Source organism: Parasteatoda tepidariorum, chromosome 12 (genome assembly GCF_982258835.1).
Source record: "Parasteatoda tepidariorum strain Cologne lab strain chromosome 12, Ptep-v5.0, whole genome shotgun sequence".
Lineage (NCBI taxonomy): Eukaryota > Metazoa > Arthropoda > Arachnida > Araneae > Theridiidae > Parasteatoda > Parasteatoda tepidariorum.
The window spans coordinates 2,702,916-2,715,389 of NC_141766.1; the positions used below are offsets into that span (position 1 = coordinate 2,702,916).

Below are 12,474 nucleotides of genomic sequence, written 5' to 3' on the forward strand. Positions count from 1 at the left end.
TATTCTCTTTAGCCCTGCAGTGACAGTGCCAATTTGTGCATTTTTTTAAAAAAATAAGTAAATAAGAGAGCAATTTCATTATAATTCAAGTACTGATACAATTGTGTTCATTACCAGGAAAATTTCGCGATCCCGAGCTTGTTTTGTTTGAGTGGGCCCACTTAAAGAAACTGACTTCTTACCAAGGTGGTGTTTTTTCAAAATTTATTGAACGAGATCATTAGGTTTTGCTTGAAAAGCATAATAATTGTCCTTAGAACAAGACTTTTTTTAATAATTAAAGAAAAATTAACTTAATACATAAATTGGTATTTATTCAACTCATTTTAAGAGCTTAGTAATGTGCCGTTAATTATAATGGAAAAATAAAGTAACTGTTCTTTATAAAACAACAAGGAATCTTAAACCTTGCGAATATTTTTTAATTTATATAAAATAATAATTGTTATTGTTAATAAAATTTCCATTACAATTGAACTTTTAATATAAATAATATTGAATTTTTTTCTCCAAATATTTAGGCTTATTACAGTGATTTAAATTAAAAATTAAATTAAACTACTTCATTTATAAAAAAATATCTATTTTTATGAAGTGAAATTATTATGTAAATTAGGGGTGTGGAACAAGCAGCCCGACAAACCTTAATGTGCGACCTACTCTAACAACTTGAACAAAATAAAAAGATTAATTCAATTTGTTTTCCTTTTTTTTGAAAAATAAAAAAAAATTCGAAAATGTATAATTGCGCATTTTGGTTTTTGACGCACCCAATCTCTCTCAATGTAGTTCTTCGATTGCTTTTTTCCGTTGGTTAATGCTACGAATTTACGCATAGTTTTGAAAATCCCAATATTTTTAATACGACTATATATCATTTCAAATTTTGTTTATCATGTTTATCACTTCGTGTATGTCGATTTTATGATAAATCCAATGACTTTTCCCCGTGATTTAAAAAATCCTGACATGTGTAGACACACGAGTTATGAATCACGCATTAAAATAATAACGTGCTCTAATTGTGCCGATTTTGACATAAATATAAGAGGTTAAATGTTCTTTTCTTCTTCCTTTTTTGGCAGTTATTGATGTATTGTGACTTTGAATATCCCGATACTTTAACACATTTTAGAACTCATGAAATTCGATTCTATATTTTTTTATAGGTAATTTAAAAAGTACTTACGTATTTTAGCAAAATTGACTCCTTCCCAAAGAGAATAATAATAATAAGTAAATAAAAAAACGATATGTATAAATTTATATTAAATGCGAATCCCTTTTGCAGGAGAACATTTCAATACACGTGCACAATTCTATAGTATCATGAACTTATGCATGTTCAACAGCACATATCCATCAACCTATTCTTTTTCGTGATCGCATGATTTAAAAATCACATGTCGTGACGTGATTCGTGTGTTTTTAAAATCATACGTTTTGATTCTTCTCGTAAATAAGTCACACATCGGGATTCGTATTCTGGAGTTTGAAAAATCATATGCTGTGAATCTTCTTCGCACAATTTAAAAATCACACATCTCGATTTGTATTCACGCTATTTAAATATCACACATAATAATTCGTGAAGTGATTTAAAAATCACACATCGCTATTCGCATTCACGCGATTTAAAAATTAGGAAAGGAAGAGCACCATGTGGGACAAATTCCAAACACTGAATAAGTTATTTGCCCTAAGTTTAAAGCTGATCACAAGATCAGTTTCTGCAGAAAGACTGCTTTCCAGAATGAATTGGGCATGTTCTAGAGATTGTGGAGCAGCCTTTAAAACAATTATCAAATTTTCATTTAACAGACCGAAAAAGCTATCAGATGATCAAGTAGATAAAATTATCACGATATTTGAAAATTTTGCAAATTGCTGGTTAACCCGTAAGAAATTTTTTAAGCCATTTGCTACCTAGATGGACCATCTTGTATCATTTATGATCATATGCTGGGAATTTTGTATATCCTTAAATTTTAACAGTAAAAAAGTGTAATCAAGATGAGCAGCGTAATGTAAATTTTAATTAGTTGTTAATATATATGTGTATTAATTGTAAGTAGTGTCATGTTAAAAAGTATTGGTCATAAGGAGTTGTAATCAAGTATCTTAATAGTTTTTCATTATTAAGGTAAATAATTCCTTCAAAATTAATGGTTTATTTTCTTTTCTCTTATAATTTATTTAAAATGTTTTAAAGTTGGAGTATATTGCCTACTAAATGTTGAATCTTATTTTGCCCTGCAAAGGTTTTGTTTTAATTAAACTTTCATTTAATTTATCAACTAGAGTATTTAATTTTTTTCAATTTAATTATATGAACATTAAAAATTTTTAATGTTAAATTAACTTTAGTATTATGTAAAGTGACAAAAAAAAACCCATGAATTTTCTCATTATTTTGCAATTTATCTAAATTTTTTCTGATAATTGATTCTATTTTTTCCCTAAGTAATCAGTTTTTTATTTTAAACACTTAAAGATATTTAATTTCATGCAAATATATTACATGGTTAACATGTCGTTCTAAATACTTGTCATGCGGCCTTTCAATGGTCAATCTACTGTGAATGTCACCCTTCATTCAAAAAGGTTGTGCATCCCTATGCAAATTATTATGCAATTTTTTTCACATCTTCAAAAAAATAATTTTTCCCCCGTCTATTTATAAAATGTTTCATTTATAAGAATTCGTGATGTTATGCATGAGAATTTTCTTAATTATGACATGTTAAATTAAGTTTTATTCCAAGTAAATACAAGACTCTACTAATATCCAAACATCTTAATTTGTTCTACTTTTTTTTTCCACAAGTCCTAATTTAATATTTTTTAAATTCATTGCAAAAAATATCTTATGAAACATTTTATAGGATTAAAGTACAATTAAGCTTGAGAGGATTTATAATTTTCGAACTAAGATATTTCATATATTAGTTCTCAATGTTATATATAAATAAAATGGTCTAAAACGATTTTTATGGTCAGAAAATTGTTAAGGTTCCTTAATTAAAATAAAATAAAAAATTTCTTAATTTTCTTGACACCCTTTCGTAATATAATTCTCTACTATTGTTATGATTCAGTTCATTAAAAATAGTAAGCGATTTAAATATTTTGAAATTATTACTAAATGGCAAATATGTTACATTAATTTTTATAATTAGCTTTATATAAAATTATTTCTAGCCAAAACTGTTATTAGGAATTAATTTCACATATTACTAAGTAATCTGGCAAAAAACATTTATCTTTTGCTTACAGCTGGTACAATGGTGCACCTTAAGCAAAGGGTTAATTATTTTTAAAGCAGCCATTTTACATAAGGGGTACCATTTTAAGCAAAAGAAGGAATTTATAAAAAAAAACCAATACATTCATGAAAGGACATCTCTTCTTGTCTCTCTAAAATGCTCTACTCTTGATGCATGGTCTCATTACAGGAGATAAAAAAACGAATTATTGTTTCTAATATTTTTGTAAGACTAAAAAATTGTTTCTACCAATTACAATGATACTGAAAATTGAGGAATTTTTAATAAAACCTTATACCTTTTGAAGTGAAACTTAAAAATTAAGCAGTTTTCAAGGACCATGAGCAACCTATAAATAACGTTGAATTAGAGCTTCAATAATTAAAATGAGATTATTGCATAAAATTGTTTTTTATTTTCATTAGTGTTTATTTGAAATTTGAACAGTTTCATATACTGGAGATTCGATAGCCATTTGAATAAAAAAAATTGAATCAATTTGAACATGAGCTTCTAACAACTTATTTATGCCAAGAAAACATATTACAGGGCAAAACTTATAGAATTAATTTCCCAACTGTGCCTAGTGCTTAAAATATTATTTTCAGCAATAGACACTAGTTTCAATAACTATTTGTAAAAAAAAAAACTAGAAACTTAAAACAAGATTTTACACACGTGCACATTAGTTTAATAACAACCCTTTAATTACTAAGGCAACATAATCTTCAGAGTGCTATTTCTAGAAATATTTAAGACAAAAATATTGGGTAATTTTGTTTAAATTTAATTAGTTCAAAAAAATTAATTGCTAAACTATAATTTTTCAGCATAGATTTAAATATTTTTGTATAAATGCAACAATATTGAGCAAGTCGGCTTCATTACAATTAAAGTTCTGTTGTACACAGTGATTAGTAAAGCGGTAGTCAGGTAATGAAAATGTGGCATCTTTTTTGAAACATTACTTAAAACTGTTTATTAAGTTAAGTATCAATTTGATATTTGAAATTCTTAATACATAAGTTATGAATATAAATAGTTTGTTATATATAATTCTGTAAAATGATGCATAAAGTTTCGGTGAGATAGAATCTTAACTAAACATTCTCTCTTTGAAAAAATAAATTTTTTTTTGTAAAAATTATACAACTTGTAAAAAATAGTGGGTGCTGCTTACAGGATATATTATTAAAAGGCACATTAACTCTGTAGTGTGAGAATTGGAAATTTATTAATAGTTTTATTATATACATTACACAATAGTTTTATTATATACATGACATACAAAGACATTCTAAAAACACTGTTGCCCTTCAAAAGGTAACACTGAAGTTTTAAACATGCTCTTCTTTCAGAAATTAAACAGATTTGAATATACAGCTGATTGAACCAACTTTCATCACCCAGGACAGGCAAGATGTTTAATAATGACAGGCTGCTCCAGTTTTCATCACTAGGCTAAGTAAATGCTTGTAAATTTGGCTCTGCGACTCTCCTCAGAATAATGAAAAGAACAGACCTGAAATTCAACTTTTAAAACAGGCATGATTGCAACCATTTTCCACATCACCCAAGAGCAGGGCTGTAAACTCTTTATGCTTTTTTTGAAGTGAAACTTAAAATTTTTACTTTCACAATTTTCTAAAATGAAAATCTTAACACTTTGTAAATAAACTCTACAAGTAAATACAGCTCTGCTCAAGAGGTACGGTTGCGCAGATGTGCTGACCCCTTTTATTAGGTTGTTCCAAAAACAGATTTAAAAACTGATTATTATAATTAAAATACTAAACACTCTATAATTATGCTAATTTCTTTTTTATTTCAAATGATTAAATATCTAAAAAAAAACTTTAAAGCAACATTGCTTAGGGTTTAAAATTTCTATAATCCCTTATTATAAATAGAAAACCAGGAACAAGTAATAAATACACTATAATCATTATGGAACAACCTAACAGCATATAGCAAGGCGGGTTCCCCGAGAGGCATATATTTCTTTTGTGTCATGACCATTTAACACTTTTTCTCACTTAAATCTTTGAATTTCTTTATCCTTAAATTGAAGAGAAGAAATGTTTACATTTTATAGATATCTCAGGCCTTACATTACTTTGTTTTATAAAATTCTTAAACAAGAATGGCACACTCGTTCAAATTAATCAAAAAAGGTAAAGAATGCTATGGATTTTATAAAATCTTTAGGCACTCATTGTTGGTTAAAATGGTCATGTCACTATGCAATAGAACACCATTTATAAATTTCCTAAGACAAGAATTAAAAGGCAAAAGCATTAATGAACATTCTTTTATACTACACCCTTCTAGGATTGTTCAACAAAATTTCTTAATCTTTCATACTGTTATATTGGCTCTACCATTCACAGAGCAATCGATAGAACCTAAAATTAAAGTTATCAAGATTATTTATTTACAAAATACTTAAAACGATTATGAAAAACTGCTTCTACTAGAGCGGTTCTAAATCTTTATAAAAATAGTAGGAAAGAGCCCTACCATTAGAAAAATAATATCTAAAGACATTAGTGAGTTTATTAACAAATTAAAGTATATTTTATTTTGAAATCATAAAATAAGAGGAATGAAATTTTTTTTATTCATTAACAATTACAAATCAGAAATTTGCGTTCATCAGTTGAATGCACATTCGTGGAGTTTTTGGTATAAATACAAAAGCTGAAAATTAAATAAATAGAGAGAAATATGATTTCCATTGAAAGGAAGCTAAAAAAAGCATAAACATTGAAAAGATTGTTGAATCACATTCTTTCTTAACAAATTCAGCTATTCCATTTTTTATTTTGAAAAGCGTAACAGAAAATGCATATATTTTCAGGAATCTTCTCATAAATTATTCAAGTTATAACAACTAAAAAATAACAAATTTTTTATTCGTAGAAAACCCTTTTTTTTAACACAACCACTGAGTTCTATTAAAAGGTAATTGGGAACCACAGTTTCAGTCTATCAATAATTAGATAATAGAGGTTTATGTGAAATTAGACGAGGTACTTACCAATATGTAGAACAATCACACCAAATCCACTAAACTCGTTTATTTTCTCCATTAAACATTTAATTTTAAATCCTGGAAATTTTTCAAGCTGTACATTGCGACCCAGAATTACATCAGGAAGATGGGGTTTCAAATATTTCAACATTGAATCCCCGATTGCTTAAATTCATCTAAATGAAAATTTAGATAAAAAAAAGATTATATATTAGAAAAAATACTCATAACATGCTTAAACAAATACTAGATCACAGAGTGTGTTAACTAATTAAATTCTTTTAGTTTATTTGTATTTCTTTTTCAAGCATTAAAATTCTTTAAATGTAGTTATATGATGTAGTTATATGACAGTTAGGCAGACATAATAACTTAATAAAGCTTTAATTAGCAAAATTAGGCTAGCCGCTGAGGACTACGTACTTATAAACATAAATAGTAAAACAATTGAAAATCAAGCACAGTTATAGTTAAAACAAGATGTTAATAAATATCACCACATTCACCCCGAGCTATTTTAAGAGTTCAGGGAGTGACTTGAATCAGTCAGTAACAAAGTCTGAAAGATAAGCAGGTGGTCTTCGTATTCTGGATGTAGTAGGAGGCAAAGTCTCTTCCTGTTTTGGTCTCAAAAATGAATCAGTGTTTTCCGAAGAACAGGTCTCATCAAGTGAGGATTCCAAAAGTTGATCATCAGTAGCCTCGTGAGAGCTGTCAGCAAGTGGGGTTTTTAGTAGAGGGGTTGCTAGCATATCTGCATCAAGGGCCTTTTCAGGAAGTAACCCTCTAGGAGCCAGGTGACGGACATTAACAGTAGTTTCCCTGCCGTCAGGTAACCTGACATGAGCATATCCCGGATTAGCCTCCAACAGCTCCACTTCTTGAACCATGGGCTGATACTTATTACTACGATTGTGGTTTTTCATTAGAATTGGGCCAGGAATGGTGAGCCATGTAGGTAGAGAGCAGCCAGTGTGGGAGCGTCTCGGATGTGCAAACATTCTTTCATGAGGGGTCTCATTAGTGGCAGTACATAGTAATGATCTAACTTAGCAGGTTGTAGCATGGCTTGCCATTGATTTGTTGGAAGCCCTTCAGATTTAAGAGCCAGCTCAAAAGTTTTCCAAATTATGCCATTGTATCTCTCGACCTGGCCATTACCCGCTGGATTATAGGCTGTTGTTCAGCTGGTAGCAATTCCTTGAGCTGTCAGGTATGATTTTAGTTCGTGAGACATGAAAGAAGTGCCCCTGTCTGAGTGGATATATGCAGGCATTCCAAAAAGATAGAAGAGAGTCTGCAAACAGGAGATGACAGTTGAAGTTGAGATATCGGAGCACGGAAAAGCAAATGGGAATCTGGAGTATTCATCAACAATTGTCAAAAGAAATCGATGTTTAGAAGAGGATGGTAAGGGGCCTTTAAAATCTAAGTTGAGTCTTTCAAACGCTGAGGTTGCTTTGATGAGGACTCCAGAGTTTTTGATAAATTTTGGTTTCAGTTCTCTGCAGATGTGGCAATTGTTGATAGTAGCTCTCACATCAGTGATTGAGTAAGGTAAATTTTTAGAACGGATCCAGTGGAACATTCTGGTAACACCTGGGTGACAAAGAGAAAAGTGGAGGTCTTTAAGGTCAGAAACCTGAGGGACAATAGATGCGGACACTCTGGACAAAGCATCAGCAGTCGAATTCTTGCTTCCTGGGCGGTAGACAATATCAAATTTGAAGCAGGCAAGCTCAAGACGCCATCGCAGTATCTTCTCATTTTTTATTTTGCTATTGTGTTGTTGATTAAACATAAAAGAGACTGAGCGTTGGTCGGTAAACACCTCAAAGTGTCTCCCTATAAGGTAATGCCGCCAATACTTCAGAGATTCCACTATGGCATATGCTTCTTTTTCAATAGATGAATGTCTTTGCTCTGATTGATTTAGGGTACGTGAAAAAAAGGCTATAGGGCGACCAGCTTGGCTCAATGTTGCCCCAATGGCAAAGTCAGAAGCATCAGTTTCTACACGAAATGGAATGTCATTTTCTATTGCAGCAAGAGATGCATTGGCTACATCATCTTTTACTGACTGGAAGGCTGTGGTAGCTTCCTGAGATAAAGGGAAAGAGTTGCAAGCCAAGAGGGGACGAATTTTTTTTTGAGAAAGAAGGGATCCACCTTCCATGATGGGCGAACATTCCCAGAGCACGTTGCAATGAAGCAGTATCTTTAGGGACAGGTAGACTTAAGAGTGGCTTCAGACGTTCTGGATCAGGTTTAATATTTTTATTCTCAATTATGTAACCAAGTAGGGATATAGATTGAGAAGAGTAGTTACATTTTTCTTCATTTAGTGTAAGATTAAACTTGATTGCAGCAGATTTGAACCTTGCAAGATTTTCATCATGTTCCTGTTGGTTTGTACCACAAACAGTCACATCATCTAAGTAAGAGTAGGTATCTGTAAGACCTTCTTCTTGTACAATTTTATCAATTGTTCTTTGAAAGCATGCCACACCATTGGTAACTCCAAAAGGGACACGTTTAAACTGAATAAGCTTTCCGTCTGCCTCAAAAGCAGTCATGTGTTTTTCAGAATCCAAAATCGGGAGCTGATGATATGCATTTCTTAAGTCTATTTTACTAAACACTTGGTAGGTAGCAACCTTAGATATGAGTTCCTCAATTTTAGGTAGAGGATAAGCATCTAACATTGTAAATCTGTTGATTGTTTGAGAGTAATCGATGACCATCCTAGATTTTTTGTTTTCACCTTTCACCACAAAAGCTTGTGCTCTCCAAGGAGAGTTGCTGGGCTCGATGACCTCTTCTTCAATGAGTTTTTGTATCTCTGAGGTAATAAACCCTTGATCTTCTAGAGGGAGACGTCTTGACTTAGTTTGCACTGGTTTGCAATCAGGCGTCAGGTTAGAAAACAATGATACAGGTTGAATTTTAGCAACAGCTAAAGAGCAAATTTGGAGGGGCGACTTGCTGCCGTCAAAATTGATGACTAAGGAGGAATGGAGTTTAAGAATGTCATGACCAATCAGAAAGTCAGCACATAAATTCTTCATAACCAGTACTTCAATCTGTTCATACTTGTGATCTAGAAGGTCAAGAGTTACAGTTGCACGCCCAACCACACTTGAGGTAACCGCAGAGTTGGCCATAGTGATAGTTCCAGAGTATGACTTCAGTTGAAGATTGCATTTCTCAACATGTTTATAGTTTAAGAAACTGAGTGAACTCCCAGTGTCTATTAGAGCAACCATTTTTACACTATTTACTGTAACAAATGTGAGGGATTTTTTTAGACAACCAGGGGCTGGCGACACAGAAGCAATTAGATGAGCAGAGGCAGTAGTATTTATTTTATGCCGAGTTTTCGCTCTACACACACGTTGATAGTGACCTTTTTTTCCACACGAATGACAAACACTGTTTCTCGCCGGACAGTTACTTCGTATATGATTATCACTATTACCACAGAAAAAACATGATCCACGAGGAATTGCTGCAAGGGTTTCTTTTTCAAAAGCATCATCAGTACAGTCTAGTGCAGCAGAAGGCATAGGTTGTGAGTTAGTGAGATATGAAGCAGAATGAGCTTCAGCCAGTTCAAGAGCACGGGCTTGGTTGACTGCATTGTCTAAAGTGATTGTTGTATTTTCGAGCAGACGCTCTCTAATGCGGGTATTCCGCAACCCTCTAATGAAAGCATCACGTATATACTCATTTTTATAAGTTTCAGCCGAGACTTGTGTGAAGTTACAGTTTTTACTTAGTTGCTTTAAAACTTGAAGAAATTCGTTAACAGTTTCATTAGATAGTTGGTTTCTTGAGGCCAAGCAATGACGAGCGAAAATTTCATTCCTCTTTACTACGTAGAGAGCATCCAAAACAGAGATAGTGGCCGAGTAGCTGATGGCTTCACTTATTGTCTGGAAAACATTTGCTGATACATAATTAATTAGGAGTGGGAGTTTATTATCTTCAGCAAGATTAGGCACCTTTGACAAAAAATTTCGAAAGTTTTCTTCCAATGTAGCCACTTATTTTCAGCGTTAGCACACGTGGGGTCGAAGTCGAAACGTTCCGGTTTCAGAAAGTTTTCCATGACGATGAATACCAGTACTCACATTTATCAGAATATAATTTTGCTAATTAAATTGTTGTGATAATCAATTTAGGCAGACATAATAACTTAATAAAGCTTTAATTAGCAAAATTAGGCTAGCCGCTGAGGACTACGTACTTATAAACATAAATAGTAAAACAATTGAAAATCAAGCACAGTTACAGTTAAAACAAGATGTTAATAAATATCACCACAATAGAATAGAGTATTTAAAATCCAAAACTATAAGTAAAACTTTTGAAAATAATAAAACCCTACAACATACCATAACAGATCTGATAACATGCTTGCGGAATTGAATATAATCACGGTTTCTTTATATTAGCTATAGGTTGTTTATTCAACATTTACACTTGCATAGGAAAAAATTATTCTTTTAGTTTATTTGTATTTCTTTTTCAAACATTAAAATTCTTTAAATGTAGTTATATAAAACATATTTTAGATTTTAACAAATGAAACAAAATTAAGAGCTAAAATTACACCTTAATATGATTGAACTACGCATACAATATTACATGAATTATACAATACTGAGTTATAAATTACACCTCGGGTTTTAAAAGTTAAACAGATCAAATGTTTTTCGTAAGCAAATGCATGCTCGCCACCTAAACACATTTTGCTATAACTGTCTAATTTATGATATCCGAAGATACAACACAGAAGATCTATGTACCATAATATATTGCAGAATTGTAGTCATACATTATTTTCTGAACTGTTTACATTTATAGAACATACGTATACATACATATACATTTAAAGAAAAAAATACATAATATTAACAATCAAGCGATTACAATATTTAACACTAAAAAAGGTAACACGTGATAAAATAAGAAGATGAATAATATAGAATAGAGTATCTAAAATCCAAAACTATAAATAAAACTTTTAAAAATAATAAAACCCTACAACATACCATAACAGATCTGATAACATGCTTGCGGAATTGAATATAATCACGGTTTCTTTATGTTAGCTATACGTTGTTTATTCAACATTTACACTTGCATAGGAAAAAAAAAAACACTTAACTATATCAATTATCGAGCGATTATAATATTTATAAATATAAGATTTTACACGCGATGTAATAAACAAATATAACATAAAAATTGAATATCTTTTAAATTCAAAGCTTATAATAAATAAACTTACCATAAGAGATTATCCAAGTCTTAAAATCAAGTATTAATTACTAAAATTAATAAAATCAATGTATACCAATAGCGAATCTAACACGTGCTACAATGACTACGAATGGAGCCAAAGCACAAAGCAGAGCAAAAGCACTGACTGGCGACTAAAACAGCAAATAATGAAGCCACGAGAATTAAAATAGTAACCTTTTAATCATTGCCACCGCATAAAACCGACCTTCACTTCCTTTTAATCTTAGGCGAAAATCTACAAAAATCAAATTTTTTAGTGCCGTAGATAGGAGGAACTCGCAAGAGGAAGTGAAGGTCCTATCTTCCCGATGGCAACGAAGAACCGGTTTTCGTGGTTTATCTTATTATTGGCGTTTAAAAAAAATTTATTATCATCTTTTTTTGGTGAGTGTTTAGTTGTACTAGGTCTGATTTAGAATATAACAATATAATAAAATATAAAAAATGGATAATAAATTATATTTTTACTTTTAAGGTTAATAAACTTTTAACTCGATTTAGAAATATGTATTAACTTAGTTAATTACTTATTAATAATTAATTTGATAATTTAATTTTACAATTCTAAACTACTGACAGAGCCTTTAGTGGAGTGTATTTTTATGCAGAGCTGCCATCTAGTGTAGGAATTAGTAAATCCCTACAGAAATGAAAGGAAAATAGAAAGAAAATTAATTTTGGGAATAAGAAAATTAAATTTTGGGAGGGATGCATTTTCGTGTCCTTGAAAAACGAGTCGTTTAAGAATTTTTTTACAATTTAAAACAAGAATTTACTGACATAGTCAAAAAGTTTGGAAACAATTGCTAATATATTCAGACGACGAAGACTATTGAAGAAAATGAAACTTTTACAATTTAAATA

General features: G+C 31.0%; 1 protein-coding gene and 1 long non-coding RNA gene across 2 annotated transcripts; both read right to left on the bottom strand.

Annotated features, from left to right (window-relative positions):
- Positions 1–4,505: 4,505 nt before the first annotated feature.
- On the bottom strand, positions 4,506–11,879 carry LOC147800905 (uncharacterized). Its single transcript, XR_015430758.1, has 3 exons — positions 11,597–11,879; positions 6,307–6,476; positions 4,506–5,671 (listed from the first exon to the last, which is right to left on the bottom strand). It is a non-coding gene; the product is annotated as an uncharacterized LOC147800905 (long non-coding RNA).
- LOC147800906 (uncharacterized) lies at positions 6,672–7,456 on the bottom strand. The gene has a single exon (XM_087155781.1). The coding sequence runs from the start codon at positions 7,299–7,301 to the stop codon at positions 6,843–6,845; it is 459 nt and encodes a 152-aa protein (XP_087011907.1). The 5' UTR covers positions 7,302–7,456; the 3' UTR covers positions 6,672–6,842.
- Positions 11,880–12,474: the final 595 nt, after the last annotated feature.